Here is a 19,559-nt window from a genome sequence, read left to right on the forward strand (position 1 = left end):
ATACAGCTGCACAATAAGAATGTCTGAGTGGTTCTTGGAACCAGATAAACATAATGGGCTTCTTTTACTTCTTTACATCTATTCTTCCATTCCTGGCTGAAGCTCACAGAAACTTCCCATTTTGGATTGCAGGAAGACCCTGCCCAGTTCCCCTGCCAGTGAGGTAGTGCATTTAGGTTGTTCCATCCCACATAATTCATCTTTAACAAAAATGTACCCTGTTCTTTTCAAATGTATGTGTTAAAGGAAACTGGACATTTATATGTTTAGCTTAAGTTCTCAGCTATGAGTGAAGACAGAAATGAGCTGGAGGAGAAGAATCTTTATTCTTCTCTGCTGGCCAAAAGCTCTGGTGTGTTCAGCCTCCCCTCCACTGAGGCAGGCTCAGCAGGGAGCTGAAGGGAGAAAATTCCTCCTGGCAGGCTCAGCTGTACCTGAGTGAAACAGCTCTCCTCACCTGCCCAGGCTCTTGCTTCCTCTGCAGCAAAAGTTCATTATTTTTCTGCTGTTAAAAGCAAGGGATTTGTGCTATGAAAGCTTCCTGCTGTGCCTGGGAAGGGGAGATGCTGATGGACGTGGAAGCAGAGCAAATTTGCCTGAAGCTTGGTACGAATGCTTGTGCACATGCAGAAATCCATACCTGAAATTCATTATTGGATTAAAGGTGCAGCGGGAAAGCAATGAGAAATCATTTCTTTGCTGCATGCAATAACACAAAGGGAGACTTGTTTTAAAAAATATTTTTTTTACCTTTTTTTACTGTTACTGTTATGTAACACAGCACCAGCCTTGGATACAAGGTCAGGATCCCTCCTCCAAAATAAGGAAATTCATAAGTAGAGGAGGAATCTTATTTCTCCAGCCAAGTGTGTTCCAAACCGTGCTCAAATGAAGGTTTATATATTTTAACCAGTGTCTGCCTAACGTAAGGAGCAATGGTTTTTCAGTGATTTTTGTCACACATGGGACAGGTGTAAGGCTGTTCATTTCTGACATTGTGGTGTTTCTTAAACTGGAAGGAAATTTGTCTTTGCAAAACCTCATGGTAAAATGTAACGTTTCAAATAAAATAAAAGTGGTGAGAGTTTCAGTGTCAACCATGCTTGTGTTGACTAAACCCAGTAATTCTGGGTCTATGGTACACTGAATTTTCCTAATAAAAAGATAAGTATTAAAATATGATAATATTACAGTGGAGATATATAGCTGATAGAATATACTCCTCTGTTTGCATGGCCCTGTGCTTATTTTTTCAACACCCCTGCAGCTTTATGTAGTTCTGGCATTAATTTCCACCTCATGTATTTGAGCAAAGCAGAAAAGAAGGAAAAAAAAACCACCCACATTATTTGGACAAAAATTAAAATATATCAGCCCATTCTAGCATTCTACTGGTGTAAATAATCAGGTTAATCTCACAGTGGGAGTGCTTTGCATCAGTAGCCTGATGTCCTGAGGTGGTGGCCTTAAGGATGTTAATTGGCAGCAGGACAAAGCATTTTACACCCAGGAATGCCCAAGAGCAGTGCAAATGGTGTGAGCTCCCTGTACAAAACCCACAGCTATGTATCAATACCGAAATTGTTGACCTCCACCTCAATGGACTTCTTTCCTTCTCCCACTCTGACAGCATTTTTATTCTTTCTAGCCTTAAAGGCCTCCTGGGGTTGTTATTAAATAAACCATTCATAATAAGTGTGCACTCTTAGCTTTGAAAAACAAAAAAAAAAACGCTGAAGTTAGAGTCAGTCCAAATTTGTTACATACCTCACATTTTTGTGATGTGCTTGCTTCATTTTTATTAATTGGGAAGCACAACTTTTTTTTTTTTTCCCCCTAGCCCAGAGAGATTGCGCTGAGCACCAGCTAAAGCTCAGAACTGGAACCCACTGCAGTTTTCCACAACCAGCAGCTTTAGGAGCTGTTCATGTCCTAAATCATGTCATGATTTTTGTCCTGTTTGCAGCCTGAAGTACCAGGAGTGGTCTGAGGGAGGGTCAGGGTCGGTCTGGGCACAGCAGCTGCAAGAAGCGTCAAGTACTGGGGAAAGCAGGATGTTGTTTATGGACAACCAGCCTCATCACCAAAGCCATCTCCTCTCTGGACTGGCCTTACTCTCCTCCTGCACATAAAATATGGATCATGAGTCCTACACTCTCTGTTCAGTGCCCTGGAAGTCACAAGCCTGACATATTAAAAGGTCTGTGACAGCGGGCAGATATTGTTGTCCGAGTCATAAGCAAAAAAAAAAAAAAAAAAAAAAAAAAAAAAAAAAAAAAAGAATTCTCAGCTTACATTAAATTTTATTTACGGCAGCTTTTTACGGTCCTACACCAAATTTTCTTTATGTTTGTGCTCTGCTAGTTTATTTCCTCACGAACACCTGGCACTGTAATGAATCTCACTGTGCCAGGTTTGTGAGTTTGGCCTCCCAGGCTCCAGCCGTCAGGTGCTGCTCAAGCAGAGGTTTTGTGTGCCCTCCCTTCAGGAGAACCAGGGGAGGGGTGACAGAGAAAGTGGGACAATGCTGAACAGCCAAAGGCAGGCTCTTGCTCTGAATTATTTTTTAATACCATTAAAATTATTTTAATTAGAATTATTTTTAATAGTTTCTCTCTTCTAAGGGAGAGAAGGGACATAGTTTCTCTCTTCTAAGGGAGGTGAGAGTTGAACACAATAAGTTTGCAATACAGTATGTAAAATAATTACCTTTTACATCCAGCGCTACTGGGAATTTGAAGATCTGGATAAAATAATTAAAAGCCTCTGTAGAAAGCAGCTTCTAGATAGAAGCTAACTCTTTGTGTGTCTCCCCAAGAACCAAAACCCATGAGCATTCATGTTCTTGCTTTGAGGTATGTTGGCCTTTAGGTCCAAGAAAGAAAAAGAAAAAAAAAAAAAAGACAGGCATCCCTTTCAAAACCAGACTCTTTATTTCAAAACAGCTCAAACAGATCCATAAGCTTCATATAAACAATTTTTTTTCAAACTGTCAAAACAATAATTTTTTAATCTGTTCATTTGGTCTTCAGCTGGATGTAAGCAGTGGGGAATTCAGAGTTGAAACCAACGGGAAATCAACTTCATGCTCTCAAGAGCAGGAGAAATCAGATTTAGCCTAATAATGTCGTATTTGTTTCCTCTGTGTGCTGCTGTTCCAACCACACACACACCAAAAAAACACCTCTTTCTAATACCCTCTGTGTGATAATCTGTTCTACCCCCCGATGAAAAGCTGAGTTCATAGGACACAGTTTTTGTGGGTGCCTGGAACAAAAACCAAAGAGGGGTTGTCAAGAGTAAAGTCGCAGCAGACCAAAGTGATTCCTTCCGTGACAGGGCTCTGCAGACAGAGCTGTGTTTGCACATGCTCCAAGAAATGGTACTTGAATGATGCAGGTGAAACAAAAAGTTTAAAAATATTGCCTGAAACTGACAGCCCAAAAGGAAAGTGTCAAAAAAAAAAAAAAAAAATTAGGAGTAATTAGGCTAAGAAGAGCAGAGAAAGGCAATGATCCCCAAATTTTTGATAAAAGCTGTAGAAATACAAGAGAATAATATGCCCAGATCAGTGTATTTTATATCTTATATATATATATATTTATATATATATATAAAATATAACATATTTTTTATATATAATTTTTTTTTTTATATAACATATTTTATATGTTTCTATTGATTAGAAGTAAGCAACCCCACTGACAGTTATGGGATGGTGGAGGGACACAATTTCAAGGTTCAGTTTCATTTTCAGGGAGATTGATACCTGCTGACAGCCAGTGGCTGGGTGATCAGACATCTGACCGTTCTGACAGGCAGGAAAACAGAGGTGGAGACTCTGTGAAAATGAGGGGGTCACCAGTTTTTATGGAATTTTAGGAATCCAGCATGGAAAATTTTGCCGTATACCTGCCAGCATAAAACTGTACCCTACAGTACAGTAAATAGCAAACCCTACAGTTGCCCCATCTTTACACTGACTGCAAGAAAACTTTTCAGTTCTGGCTAAAACTCAAGGAAGCCTGTTTCTTTACTCCAGTTTTTTTTTAATTTTTTTTCCCCATATTGATCAACAGAAATTTGTGTTATTCTGTTTCCACGTGTCAATACTCTTGAAACTGCTAATTGTGTGTGGTGCTGGCTTAATTAACCCCCAAAAATCATTACAGGAGTTGAACTTTCTGAGGTTATTTCCTCACCTTGTTGTCCTGGGTGAGTGCTGCAGCTCCTTGCACTGACAGTGTGTGGAAAGTGACTGCTTGCACTGAATTTTAGGGGCTACCTACATATAAGATTCTGAAATATAAATAAGACAAATACATTCCCAAAAAAAAAAAAAACACAGCAAGTGGAGAAGAGTTGTACATTTGCTCACTTGAATGAGAAATCCATAGGAATACTGGTGTTCCTGTGGGGAGGATATATAAATACATCCAGTTCTCATGTTCTGATTTGGTAGAAATCCCAATTTCCATTACAGGATTCACTTTCTAAACTGCAGTTGCTTGGTCACAGGTGCATAAATCCCCTCGTTTCTCACCAACAGATTAATTCTCTGCTGAGCTGATGTGTCTCAGGCTCTTCCTGTCTCTTTTGGGAGCAAGGAGGTCCTTCCCTGGGGGCAGAACCTATTCCAGAGCACCGTGGGTTTGGGAGAGCAGCCACACCATCATTCCTTGTAATGGAAATTAATATCCCCACTCAGGCTTCACACGGGTGAGGAACAGCATCACCAAGGTCAAGCTAAGGCTCCTCAGCTCTGCCTTCCCACAAAGTAACCAGATTTTGACCTTCTGAGGCTGGAAGTTTTTTGTCCCCCTTCCCTTTTTTAAGCTGAATTTGTTAAGGTTCGGGAGCGGGTGTTTTGTCTAGTGGCAGAGCATGGGGCTGGAGTCAGAAATTGAGGCTCAGCCTGTGCTGTGGGAACAGCAAGGAGCCTCAGGACAGCTTTTGTCCATTCAGCAACAGATGGGATGGATTATACTTTGACGGGTTTGTAAGGTCCAGGACTGAGGAAGACGCCCTGCCATTAACTAAAGATCAGCACTACTAAAGTGTAAAAGAAAGGGGAGATGAATATTGAGCCCTCACTATGAATTTCAGAGAGGTTTGGTAGGGAAATCAAGGGGGGGGAAAAAAAAAAAAATTAACAAAGTTGCAAGGTAATTCACAAAGCACATTCCCAGTCCATTTTCCTCAGCAAAATCACCCCTGGCCACCCCTGGCAGGGTGAAATTAATGCTAATCAGTTACAGGCTTGTACTGCAGATGAACTCCAACAAAAAATCAGCTTCTATGCAGTCTGCTCAAATATAGCCCAAAGCTAATATTACAGTTTAGTGCATATTTATGTTATAAAAACATTATGTCCCAAACTGTCAAACTCAGATTTGTAACACATTTATATACACAGTTTAGCCCCTTTTGAAAAGAGATTTTAGAACCTTGAGGAATCGAATCTGTTTAAATAGTTATCAATTAGTTGCTCAGTTTTTAGAAGTATGTAAGTTTATATCTTGATCTTTCCTCTTTGTAGGGTGTTTTTTTAATGTATATGCAAATCAAACACATGTACTGGAAAAGGAGCCTGTTGTCTGGGGAAATGTAGTTCTGAAAAAAAAAAAAAAGTATTAGATTTGTAATAAAGGAAAAAAGGCTCAGATTCCTATTACATTTGCTAATTTTTTATTATACCCAGTGATATTTCTATCCATTAGCACTGATGAGGAATGGATATTCTTTTAACAAAGATATGATGAAGGAAAAACAGAGATCCAAAGAAACAGGAAACATCCTCAGTGTCTTGTTTATGAAGTTGAATTTAACACACATTGTGTTACATTACATTCATTGACTGCAGCTCAGAACATCACATAACAGAAAAGCCCTTTAACAAAGGATTTACAAGAGGAAAGAACTGAAGCAGACTCTCTAGCTAATTGATGAAGGAGAGCAAAATATTGTTTATTGTTACCCTGCCAAGTTTACATTTGCAGGCTTTATTTTCTTGGACCAAGTCACTCAGATTTAGTAATAGCAAAGATTTTGTTAAACAGAAATAACACTTGGAAGACAGAAGGATGAGGGAGGGAAGAGGAAGCAAGGGGACTTTAGGAAACTGGTGGAATAGATAGAGAAATGGGTTAGAATGTTCTGAAAGAAGAGTGGCTTCATCACATGGTGACTGCCTTGCTTGACCACTGGGTAATTTCTCTCTCCTATTCTGCAGTGCCCTGAGGAAAATGAAATTGTTATAGGCAAGAGGATCCAAAAGCAGGAAAAAAGTAAAAAGGAAGGTGGATATTTATATCAGCGCAAAGTTTTTGGCTTATGTGTTATCTTGTCTGCAGTCCTACAGCACTTAGTTCTACAGAGATATCTGAGGATAAACATTCTGAGCTGGATCTTCTCTAATACCATTTTATTTCAGCTTATTATGAGACTATGGGCTAAAGCCAACTGTAAAATTTAGGTCTGGGTTAAGTTTCTAAGCCCTGCCAAAGACTAGGGTGGTCTGAGCCAAACTCTTGTTTCAAGTCTCTCTTTTCTGTTTTATCAAACCCACATGGGGAGGTGGTTCCTCAGTGCTTTCTGAAGCTTCTTTCACCCTCCAAGGAGCAGTGTTTAACTTCTGATATTTTCCATAAAATCAGAAGTTGCGGAAGAAAAAAAAAAAAAAAATCTGTCAGGTAAGGGCAGTGATTCGATGTCACTTTTGAAACCATCCTGGAGGTGTCCCCACGTTTCCCTGCCCCTTTTGGATGTCCTCTGTCGCGACCTGTCTGCAATGTCTGGGCAGCAATGAGCACCAGGCAGGGCTTGGGGACAGGCTGTGTCCTTGTCCCCTGGCGGGGACAGAGCATTTGGCAGGGCCGTGCTCCTTGCACAGTGACACTGTCTGTCTCAGGGTGAGCTGCAGGGCCAGAGGGGGAAGGTGGTGTCACACACGGTTTCCCACCAGGGCTGTGCTGGGGGAAGCCTGTGGTCTGTGAGGAGCCCTCCCTCCCTGAGCGGTGGCAGAAGGCCCAAAACCAGCTGAAAAGTCTCCCACACCACTTCACTGATTTCACATCCCCATAGCTATTCCTGCTTTAAAACCCCCCAGGATGCTAAAATTGTGCCTCCTGCCAGATTAGCCTTGAAACGCTGCTGTTAAGGCAGACATTCCCATTACTGGAATAATGTGGGGGGGAAAAAAAAAAAAAAAAAGCCATGCAAAAAAACCCACCAAAAATGCAAACAAAAAGCAACTGCCTTGAGCCTCTCAGGAAATCTTGGCCAGGGCTCATGCAAAGAACACAATGCTCTTTTATGTCGATCAAAACATTTCATCTTAATGTCTATGAGTCAAAAGAAATAATTCATAGAAATTCAGTGATTCATTCAATAATTTCTTCTTTCTAAATAGCTGCCAGGAGTTCCCCTACTCCCATTCCACACTAAAAAAAAAAAAAAAAAAAACACCAAACCAACCAACCAACAAACAAAAACACACACCAAACAAAAAAAAAAAGACCAAATCAAAACAAAACAAAGAAACAATCACCCAAACAAACAAAATTAAAATAAGCTAAGAAAAATAGCCCAAAACAAATTCAAAAAGTATAGCTATGCTAGGGTTTAATTGCCTCTTTTTAAAATTAGAAATTGACCTTTGTAATGGATAGATGGGAATTTCCCATGGAAAATGTGTAGTTTCATAATTCCAGCTAGCTCTGCTCCTCCTTTAAGCACTGTGAGAGCAGGGGAGTGACAGCAAGGTGCAGGTGGAAGCTGCATGCAGGCCTGGCAGGATTCCCATTGGGAAGGGGATGATCCAACTAGGTAAGGCAGCACAGAATCACAGAATCACAGAATGACCTAGGTTGGAAAAGATCTTTAAGACCACCTAGTCCAACCCATGACCTAACTCCTCCTCATCAACTAAACCATGGCACCCAGTGCCACGTCCAGTCTTCTTTAAACATGTCCAGGGATGGTGACTCCACCACCTGCCTGGGCAGACCATTCCAGTGCCCAATCCCTCTTTCAGTGAAGAATTTCTTTCCAATATCACACCTAAACTTGGCACAGCTGAAGAGGTAAGGCAGCAGCCCTAACCTCTTCCCAAAACCAGCGCCGCTGCACTGCTGGGGCGTTTTTCCCCAGAAATAAACCAGCGCTCTGCCACACGACACTGATCCAACCTTCGCCTCCCCTTTATTCCTCCTTCTGGTGGCTGCCAAAGCTTCTCCCTGTATTGTAAAAAAGGGTAAAAGAAATGCTGATGTGTGACTCCAGCTCAGAAGGCTGAATGATTTCTTTATTATAACTATGCTATAATACATTAATAAGCTATGTAAAGGAACATACTAAAAACTACAAACTTACTTGTTCTAACTACCATCTCACTAACTCACAACTCGTGACTCTCTGCTGAGAGTCCAGACACAGGTGGATTGGATTGGATTGGATTGGATTGGATTGGATGGATTGGATTGGATTGGATTGGATTGGATTTGCCATCAGGCTCAAACAATCCTCACCAGAATCCAACCAAGCAATCACCCCAGGCAAACAATTCTCCAAACGCATTCCACATGGGAAAAACCAGGAGCAGAAATAGAAATTGTTTTCTCTCTCTTCCCTCTGTGCTCCTCTGCGAAAAAATCCTGAAAGAAAGAAAGATGTCCCTGCGACATCCCTGCTCTCTCAGTGCCTGGCAACTCTCCTCTTCCCCTGCTCCAGGTGTGGTGTTCCCCTACTCCCCGCGGCTGGGGCGGTACAACCTGAACTTCCACGAGGCGCAGCGGGCGTGCGCGGAGCAGGACTCGGTGATGGCCTCCTTTGACCAGCTCTACGACGCCTGGAGGTCGGGGCTGGACTGGTGCAACGCCGGCTGGCTCAGCGATGGCTCCGTGCAGTACCCCATCACCAAGCCCAGGGAGCCCTGTGGGGGCAGGAACACCGTGCCCGGAGTCAGGAATTACGGGTTCTGGGACAAGGAGAAGAGCCGCTACGACGTCTTCTGCTTCACGTCCAACTTCAACGGTGAGAGCGTTTCCTTCGCCCTTCCCCCGTAAATGGCTGTGCTTAGGCAAGGTACTCCAGGGGCAGGAATGGGTGTTTGGTTTGTCAAAGCCTCGTGTCAAACCCGGAAAATGCTAGGAATTAAATAATCAAGGTAAAAAAGTCTTTGCGGAATTTTCAAGGGTACGCGCGCAAAGTCGCGTTTGCCACGCGGTTCCATAGGTAGTTTTCACAACTCAGGACTTGTCCTGGATTTTCTAATACCTCCCCTTTGTTAAAAGGGGAGATTAAAATGTATACATACCCCGTTAAAATTAATACAAAATTTATACACACCCTTCTAATGCTGGCGTGTAGCCAGTTTAACTCAGTTAAAGCGATGAAGGAACCTGCAGGTCATCATTTGAGGTTTCCTGCTGAAGTCAATAATAATTCTGTTCCTATCAGTTAAATATGCCACCAAAACAGAATTTTGATCATTGCTGCACCTATTCTGCAGTGTCAAGCAGCTCCTGCTCATGTACCAGGTTCAATATGATTAACAGTTCCTTATCAACAGACCTATTTCTAGCTTTATTCCTTCATAATTTAGATCTTACTATGCTGCCAAGCCACCAATCACTTTTGCTCTGAGGTTGGACTTCTGTAAACCTTACTTTAGCAACTGCAAGCTTTTTTTTTTTGCTATTAGTTGATTTTTTTTTTTTTTTTTAGGTGTGAAATGAAATTAAATGACCCAATCTCAACTTGCTATCATTTCAGGGTTTACCTAGTGTCAGGAAAAGATTTAGAAAGCATTGCTGTGAATGTCCAATCCTCTACAGCATCCTACTTGTGGATATTTCCTACACAGCTCTGCATAGGCTTGGCTTGCAGCCCACTCAGACCATGGAGCATGGCCTTTTTATATTTTTGCACAGATTGCTTAGCCACAGTGAAGCAGTATCACCCTACAGCACAGCAAAAAAATAAACATAAGCCTTGGTTTCAGAAGATGCGCTGCAGTGCTAAGTCTGCATCACCCTTCACAGAAGAAGACCCATCCAAAAAAAAAAAAAAAGAAAAAAGAAACCAAAACAAACAAAAAAACCTACCCTCAAAAAAAAAAACAAACCAAAAAAACACACACACAAAAAACACTACCACAAAATAAAAAAATACACACAAGAATAAAACCCCCACCAAAAAAAAAACCAAAAAAAAAAAACAAATTAAAAAAAAAAAGAAAAAAACAAACACAAACAAAAAAAAAAAAAAAAACCAAAAAAAAAAAAACAAAACAAAAAAACCAAAAAAAAAAAAAAAACCAAAAAAAAAAAACAACAACAACAGGAAAACTCAAACAAATCCTCAAGCCAGCAGTATTACATTAGGTTCAAAGTGATCTGAAACACAAGTTTGGCTGATTTTTTAATCATACTGCTTCATCCCATTAAATGCTGGCTCAATTTTTCTTGCTTCATTTACCCGAGGTGGAATCCTGTTTGAACTCATCTCTTCTATGCAGGTTTAACCCTGTACTGTAGAAATATCACCAAGGTATTAAATGATCAAAGAAAAAATAATTAAAAGGTGATAGCTGCACTTTTTTCCAAGGCTTGCAGAGTAAAACCTTGTGACTTACTGCTCACTGATCTTTTACACACCAGAAGCTGAACAGCACCTCTTAAGGAACAGGAAGCATAATTTCTGGGGGAAAAAAAAAAACAAAAGAAAGAATAGTAAGATAACTGGCTTAAAAACAAGAACTAAGATAAATATTGTCTGTGCACTGATACAAGGAGAAAGAAAGAGGGAGAAGAAAGGTATAAAGTAGGAGAGCAATCAAAGACAAGGCACTGACACGAATCTCAGCCTTGAGGAGTCTGGAAATTGACCTGGAGACAGAACATTACACAGCAAAGAGGAGAGAGAGAGAGGAAGAGAGAGAGAAGTGTGTGTATATAATTATATATCTATAATTTTTAATATTTATTTATTTATTTGATTGTTTATTTATTTATACATATATATAAAATACATAGATATATAGATTATATCAATATAGATTATACAGATATAGACATAGATAGATTATATATTTATAGAAACATATCTATTAAGATAGGTAGATGATATAGATATAGATATAGATATAGATATAGATATAGATGATATAGATGTAGATGTAGATATAGATGATATATAGATATAGATGATATTTAGATATAGATAGATATAGGTAGCTACTCCCCACAACTCAGTGTCAAATATCACTCATGACATCAGCTGAAAATCCAGATTTCTGCTCCTCTCAGCTTCCACAATCAGCTTAATTCACCAGATTACATTTTCCTCAAATGTCCCTGCTGTGTTCTCCACTACTCCTTGTCCCCAGCTCACCTCCACAACCAGAATTAACCCAGCCACTCTGGCAGCTCCCTGTTTGCAGCACAGCATTTTGGATCAGGTTGTTCAATGGCATGTGTTAGCTCTCTCACTGCAGAGGGAAAAAGTTAAAATGACCCATTTTGCCACCAGGCTGGGATTGGCAGTTGCCAAAGATAGTGGTTGCAGGAAAAAAAAAAAAAAAAACAAAAACAAAAAAACAAACAAACAAAAAAGAAAAAAAAAAAAACCAAAAAAAACCACCAAAAATCAAAACAACAGCAACAACAGCAACAAAAAAAAAAAACACAAAAACAATAAAAAAAAAACCAAGAAACAAAAACAAACAAACAAAAAAAAACACCAAACCAAAACCAAAACCAAAACCAAACCTATTACTACTGCAAGATCCAATATTGATTCTCTCAGCTCAGGAAGAGCCAAGGTTGGGACACAGTGCATTCCCAGTGGCTGCTGGAGTCTCCTGGTAGTAGGAAGCAGAGGAGCCTTCAACTTTATGTAATGGAGATGGGAAAATTTCAAGGCCCACAGGAGCAGGGAAGGATAAGGAGAAATATTAAAAAAAAAAAAAAAAAAAAAGTTTTGGTAGCTTCTATAAAAAAAGAGGTTGAGTGAGGTTTAGATACCTTCTAAATGGTTTGTCTGTAGGGAAAAAAAAATCCCCAAATGCATTATGATCTCAGAGATTATTAAAAAAAAAAAAAAAAAAAAAAAAAAAAAAGGTTCAATTTCAAATAATTCAGCTGTAAAAGCATAAAAACTTGGTCTGAAGTACATGCAAAGCTTGTTTTTTGCCTGAAGAAGAAAGGTAAAAGCCATGGTATTTAGCCATTCAGGTAAAAAAATGAAACTGTAATCATCAATGCAACGAATCCAAATCCAGGTGCAGTGTTTTCCCTGTGGGATTATTGGATCCCAGCTGTGATGACCTGGATACACAAAAAATAATGGTTAAAAATGAAGGGATTACACCATTAGTAAAAAAAATTGCATGCTTTTCTGTTACCTGCACAAGGAAAATAGTTTGAGCAAAGCTGCAAAATCAAATAATCTTGTTACTTGATGAAATTATCCTCTACGATGCCTTTTCATAGAGTAAGGCAAATACAACACTTACACATTTTGTTCTGCCTGTGTAGCTGTTTTATACTCAAATCTTTCTGTTGGTTCATACGAGATTTGTTCATGTTTTGCCTACAAGAACATGAAATAATTTCATACCCTTTATATCTAATAGTACCAGCCAGCTACCAGTTTATAAGGATATAGAGTGATATGTTTCATAAAACAAAAAAGCAAGGAGTAACACCAGCCTGATGCTGTCTGAGAAATCCGTATTCTGAAATAACAAAATATTTTCTGCCTGCACTGGATGGCAATATGTTTCCCAATCTGTTTTTACATTCCTCGTGCTGATAAAAGGCTATTGAAAATGAATGTACACAAACGGGGAATGCCTAACTTAAATTTGAAAATTCCACGTGGGAATTTCCTGGCGTCTGAGGGCTCAGCTTTGCCCTTCTCACAACCAATTTCTCCTCCATTTGTCCTGCCCAGAGGAAACCACTTTAGTCCATGTCATCTTTAGAAAAGCTGAGGGTCCCTGCCCTGTGTGGTGGCACATCCTGACGTCATCCAAAGTTTTTCCAGGGCTGCAGATCACCCCAGTTTCTCTCTTTTCCTTGTCCCAAGGAATGGGGATGCTCCTCCCCCATGCCATCTCTCCAGATGAACAATTTGAGGAAATAAATGCAGATTAATACCTTTGTTACAATCTTCCCCACTGAGCCTAATAGCCACAAACCAAAGAGTGCATAATGGAAGAGCTGAGTGGTTATTCTTTATTTATTTTCAAAGGTCTTCTGAAGGACAACAGTACTTCGTTTTTTTTGAAGGAAAATCCCTGAGAATCTTTCACACTGAAAAGTGCTAAAAGAGCTAAATGTAAATGTATTTATCAGGTCTTCTATAATTAAGCATTTTTGAGGAAAATAAAGTACAAGTACAGCTTGCAATACACTTTCCCCTCATTAACAGGCATTTTGTTATATACTTTGTCCACAGAATCGTAGTGCATAATTGATCTTTCATCAGCTCTAGGAGAATCAAGTAAAAATCTTGTTCTAACAAAGTTAAGAACACGAAGAATAAATTTTTGAGAGCATGTTAAAAGCACAGCTGTGAGCCAGCTGTTTATTACAGCCGTGCATGAGACAAACAAACCACCTCTGCCATTTAAATGGGAGAAAGCTGTGGAAAGTCCTGTCTGAATAATGCTGACTGTTCATTTGACTATTTCAGAGTATTTTATCACTGGGAACATGTAGCAACTGTTCCAAAATGAGAAATTGAACCCAAAATAAAATCTCACACCCTTTATTAGGAGTGGTTGCTTCTGACTCACCAGAGTCATGACTGATATTGGTGTGTTTAATTTTTTTTTTTCACACATATTTAATTCAAAATCAGTTATTTGAGAGGATCACTGGATGTCAAAATATTTACCAGGTCTTAAATATCTCTCTCTTTTTTTTTTTTTTTTTCATAAGAGTAACTCACTAATAAACTTCTCAATTGAACACTAAGCTTGAAGAAATCTCCAAGTGTGATTCATCCCTCAAAATTCCACAGTCACAAGGGTGTGGGGTGTGTAGGTCAGTGGCTGGAGTTTTCCTCTTTTAGCTGCTCTGTTACACACAAAATCCTAAAATAGCTGTTATATTTGAGTGGGTTTGAGCACAAACCCTCTGCCCCATGGTTTTGGTGTGAGGAGTCAAATCAGGCAGGATCCTCTGTAGAAGTGACCCAACCTCCAGACATTAATGAGAGAGAGTGAGACAGTAAATTCCTCCCTATCCTTCCACATCAATTAATAAATTCTGAGACTGAACAGTTAGGAACCCCATACCAACCATTTTCAGGGGGAAAAGCTGCAGATCTGCACGGAGTTTATTAATGGAATTCTATGTAATCAGACATTCTGGATACACATTGCACCTCTGTGGGGTTTACTATTCAATTTCTCTTGTTTGAGGGAGGAGCAGAGTATAGGAGCTTTTATTATTGATGTCAGATGTCAAAAGCCTGACCTTACTGCAAATCCCTAGGAAATTACATTCCACTGACATATGGTTTGAAGAGGAGCTCATAAACTCGGTGAAGTTTACCCACTATCAGTCCAAACCCCTGTTCCCCTAAATCAGAAATCCCGTTTGCTTTGGGGAGACCTCTTCTTAACAGTGTATCAGTAACAGGATTCCATTTAGTAAATATTCCCTTTAGCAGCACGCTGTAAATGCTCTCAGCTTGCCAAAACAGAGTCTAAAAAAGTGCTTTACGAAGGGATGATTACCTGTTCTCGATAATTTACTGTGGAGGTTCTGTAGATACCCTCTCTGACAACAATTAAAATTTTTAAAAACTTTCTTTTCGACCACAGCTGCAATGTAAATGCTTTTTTTTTTTTTTTTACTGTTCTTTTCTTGATACACAATTTCCAGCTTTTAGACAGGGTTAATTCAATTACCTTTATATTGTCATCTGACCTGACTTTCCTTCATTTAGAAAAAAGAAAATCATGTTTGATTTTTGCAGGAAAATGAAGCTGACATAACTCTTAACTTGCTCACCACTTTTTCCTCACCAAGAAAGTAATCTCATAATAGGCATAGTTCTGTGTTTCTACCTAAATTTTGTGAGGCAGAAAATTGATATTTTCCTCGAGTATGTTCTTAATTAAGCAGTAAAGAATTAGAAGCTGCCCACAAAAATAAAGTCCTTCCTTTCTTTCATCTAACTCTCCTCTTCAGGATCAGGCAGACTGAAAACTTGTGAATTTATTTGGAAATTACTGAATGCCTTCAAAGAAACACGATTCTTCTGCAGTCCACTTGGCTGTCAAATCAGTGATGATAAATAACCCCGAGTGTAATGAATGAAATGCTTACAATGAATGTTTATTGCCTTGATAAATGGAATCAATATTAATATCATTGCTGTGTATGGATTAGTAGGGGAGACTTTGTTTTTTTGGGCTTTATTTTTTGGCATATATTTTCATTACCTTGAGGCAGGGAACGTTTTTCTTAGCAGCACTGTCAGTTCAGTCCCATGTTGTGGTAAGGATATGCCCTTTGATGCCTAAAGAGAAACAGAGCTGCAGAACTGCTGGTGAAGACTTACAGCTTTCTCACAAAAAAAAAAAAAAAAAAAAAAAAAAAAAAAAAAAAAAAAAAAAAAAAGTTAAAAATTTAAATTTTTTTCTGTTTGCATTTAATCAGAAACAAGGTCACCACCTTGCAAGAGAGCAAAAGAGCACATGTCACCTGCAGCTGCCCTCCCCTAAATGCTATCACTGAATATGACTTCAGGTGGAGGTGCCATCCTTTTATATTAGAAGAAATAAATATAGCATTGACTTTTGGTTTTGGGGTTTTTTTTTTTGTTTTTTTGGTTTTTGGGTTTTTTTTTGGTTGGTTTGTTGTGTTTTTTGTTCAAATAGTCTTTTTTCTGTACCGGGGCTGTTTTTTGAGTACGTTTATTTTTCCTCCTGATACTTAGCAACTCACCATACAAAAAAAATCACAATATTTTCCACAACACAACATCCAACTGGAACAGACCCAAATTAACCACTGCTTGGCATGATCCTTCAACCAAACATCTCCATTTCTCCTCAAAAGTCAGTGTTATAGTATTGTTGCCATAAATCAAAGCCAAAAAAAATCCTTGCCACAGCATTGAAATGGTAGGATAAAAAAGATATCTTGGAAGCTTCCATATGTATCCATAGTCATGGGCTATGGGCCCAAAGCTAATGAATTTCTACAGTGTTTATAAGGTTAATTAATGAGGATATCTAAGAGGTACATCCAATAGGAGATTCAGTTTCCCCTTGGGTTGGTGCGAGGGTTTCTATGCCCCAATTCCTGTTATGTCTTCTTGTAGGTCCTCTACTTGAAAATAAGACCAAACAGTATTTCAGGAATTGTGTTGGAAGGTCGGCTTATTACTCTAAAATCTAAGAGAAAGGGTAGGAAAAATACCAGGAGCTATATAACTGGTATAGAGAGCAGTGGATGTATGAAAAGTGCATAAAAAGTAAAATTCTTTAAGCAACAGCATTGAGGTCACAGAATCACCTGAAAGGTGGCTGTAGCCAGGTGGGGTCGGTCTCTTTCTCCAGGCAGCACTGACAGAACCAGAGGACACAGTCTCAAGCTTCTCCAAGGGAAATATAGGTTGGATATTAGGGAAAAGTTTTTTACAGAAGGGGTGATAAAGTTCTGGAATGGCTGCCCAGGGAGGTGGTAAAGTCACCATTCCTGGATGTGTTTTAAAAAAGACTGGATGTGGCACTGGGTTGAGTCGAGGTGTTGGGGCTGGTCGATGATCTTGAAGGTCTCTTCATTCTGAGAGCCCTGTGATTCTGTGTAATTCTTTGACCAGAGGATTTAAGACTGGGAAAACACCTCCAGCACCGCTGGTGAACAACTTCCGCGCCGCTAACAACGCCGCCTTCCTCCTTCCCTTTCCAGGCCGCTTCTACTACCTGATCCACCCCACCAAGCTGACCTACGACGAGGCCGTGCAGGCGTGCCTGAAGGACGGTTCCCAGATCGCCAAGGTGGGGCAGATCTTCGCGGCCTGGAAGCTGCTGGGCTACGACCGCTGCGACGCGGGCTGGCTGGCGGACGGCAGCGTGCGCTACCCCATCTCCCGGCCGCGGAAGCGCTGCAGCCCCAGCGAGGCCGCCGTGCGCTTCGTCGGCTTCCCCGACAAGAAGCACAAGCTCTACGGTGTCTACTGCTTCAGGGCCTACAACTGAGAGGCTGTACCTAGAGCGTGAAAGTTGTTGGTGTTTTTTTTTTTTTTTTCAAGTGTGAAAGATGTCTGTCTCCTTTTTTTTTTTTTCTTTTTTTTTTTTTTTTTTTTTTTTGGGGGGGGTATGAACTCATGCAAGCTACCAAAACTGTGATAAACCTCTTTTACTTACTGTAAAGAATCATTTTCGTAGACACTCCCTCCCCCAAACCCATTGGTTTGTTTTTGGTTTTGCTTTGTTTTAGTGTTTTCTTTTTTGAATTTTTTTTTTTTTTTGTGAGAGTATCATTCCATAGATATTTTAAATTAATATAATTTAATGGGAGCTCTAGGTAAGGAACTTTTAGATTCAAATTCTTTAAGCTATATCATCCCAAAAAAATTATAATTTTCATGAATGGGGCATGCAATAGAGCTTGACAATTGCTAGGGCACAATTATGGAGTGTAAGGCTACTCAAAGCAGAAGCTTTTAAAAGCACAGATTTTACATATTTGTACCAGTTTGAGAAACACTGCAAATTGATTATGACAGGAATTTTGAAATAAAACATTCTTTTTGTTAAAGGGGATCAGTGAGGTTTTGCAAAGAAATCTCACAACAATATATGTTAGCAAATAACTGTTTTCACTGGTTCACATGGGAACAACAGAGAGTTTAATAAAAGCAGCTAAAACGGTCCACAAAAATAGGACTAGTTTTACAATTTCAAACCTTGCCTTTCTGAAAAATAAGCTCATGGTCCCATGCATAGGAAGAAGCACAATTAGTTCTCCTGGACATTTCAATTGTGTTTTTGTCGTGTATAAATCATTGAGTGAATAACTAACAAGAAAACTCTTCTTTTCTTCTTCTCTCCAATTAAAGATGCTTGAGAAGTGTTGTATTACCTTTGAGTAGCTTTACTGAGCTATTTTTAAACTCTTAAAGGCCATTTGCTAAGCAGCATAATAGCATCTACTCAGGGCAGTTGTATAAATGAACTGCTGGACAGAGAAATTGTAAACTTTAGCAGCTTGATTTTACATTAGCCTTTGAAATGTTATTGTCTTAATTAAAGAACATTACAATATTTAATATTTCTTAGCTATTTACACATCACAAGATACAAAAATTAGAAAAAAAATATTTTAAATGGTGAGGTCTTGCACAAAGACTATTAGACAGAATCTGAAACCAGCCATTAAGTTTTAGAAGAGAAAAAGAAAAAAAAAAAAAACCAAACTCTGCATTTCCTTACATCTTATTTGTATCTAAAAAGTACATCTCTTTTTTAAACTATCAATGAAATAATATAGTATCGCTAGCCCTGAATTACTTAGTTAGTCCTCTTTAGAGTTAAGAGAAAATAAAGCTATTGAAATACTTCTTTTCACTAAATCTGCAGTGGTCTAGGTGGAAGATGTTTACCTAAATCTGCCAGTGCCAGAGAAAAACACGCACTGTGCATGGTGCCTAGGATTTTCAGAGCTGCCTAAAGCACTAGGTCCTCCCTAAGTACCAGTTTGAGGGAATTTGGGATTTCTAATGCAAACTCACTTTGGATGCAGCAATTCTTGGTGCTCATCTTCAGCTACCTTAATGCAACCAGTTTTTCAGAGAGCAGGTGCTCGAGGCTTTCTGAAAATTTACTCCACTTACGGTGTCTCAAGCTGGATATCCAAAAAAAAAAAAAAAAAAAAAAAAAGGCAGAGAGGCCACTGATTAAAAGTGTCTTGGTCTCGGGTAATCTCTTCAGCCGTATTTTGATGTTCTCTATCCAGTATTGGTTCTACCACTTAAAAATGGAGAACTCCTTTTTCCTACTCTACGCTTGCTGACTACGAAGAACTCAGAGGACCAACATTTGTATTTACGCAAAGTTTTATAGCTGCCCGCTGTTTCCATAATTTAAGCGAGGCAAAGTGGTATTTATCCAGCTAGGACACAACCTGTATGCTTTCATGGATGGATTGGTGTAGCTATTTTCCCGTGGACGTGAGTAAATAAATCTCTTTCCCAGAGTGGCTGTGGTCCTGTCTTAAGACTCTGTGAGCAAACCAGGGACAAGATATGGAAAGGGGCCGTAGCGTAAGATGTATTTTTTGGAGTTCATTCCCACTGAACTCAGAAGCAAAGTTCCATCTTTCTGGGGATATTTGCATCCTCTGTGGATATCCGTTCATGCTTTACAGATGGAGCCATCTCAGTGCCAAACCACCCCCCCTCCCGGCTTTTTTTATTCCACTAGGAATTGGATTTTCTCAAAATGGTATCCCTTAGCTATAAATAGAGATTTACTACAGGTCAAGTCCCTAAAACCATGCAACTTTTCTTGAACAGCCATTTTTTAAATC

General features: G+C 39.4%; 1 protein-coding gene across 3 annotated transcripts in view; it reads left to right on the plus strand.

Moving 5' to 3' along the window:
- Window positions 1-17,227, plus strand: part of HAPLN1 (hyaluronan and proteoglycan link protein 1) — a 32,147-nt gene extending 14,920 nt beyond the window's left edge. For all 3 annotated transcript variants that reach the window (XM_053969045.1, XM_053969043.1, XM_053969044.1), the window contains 2 exons: window positions 8,731-9,033; window positions 16,938-17,227. In XM_053969045.1, coding sequence (XP_053825020.1) covers window positions 8,731-9,033; window positions 16,938-17,227 — 593 coding nt within the window. The remainder of the gene's footprint in view (window positions 1-8,730; window positions 9,034-16,937) is intronic.
- Window positions 17,228-19,559: the final 2,332 nt, after the last annotated feature.

This window comes from Vidua chalybeata, chromosome Z (assembly GCF_026979565.1).
Source record: "Vidua chalybeata isolate OUT-0048 chromosome Z, bVidCha1 merged haplotype, whole genome shotgun sequence".
In the NCBI taxonomy this organism is placed as follows: Eukaryota; Metazoa; Chordata; class Aves; order Passeriformes; family Viduidae; genus Vidua; species Vidua chalybeata.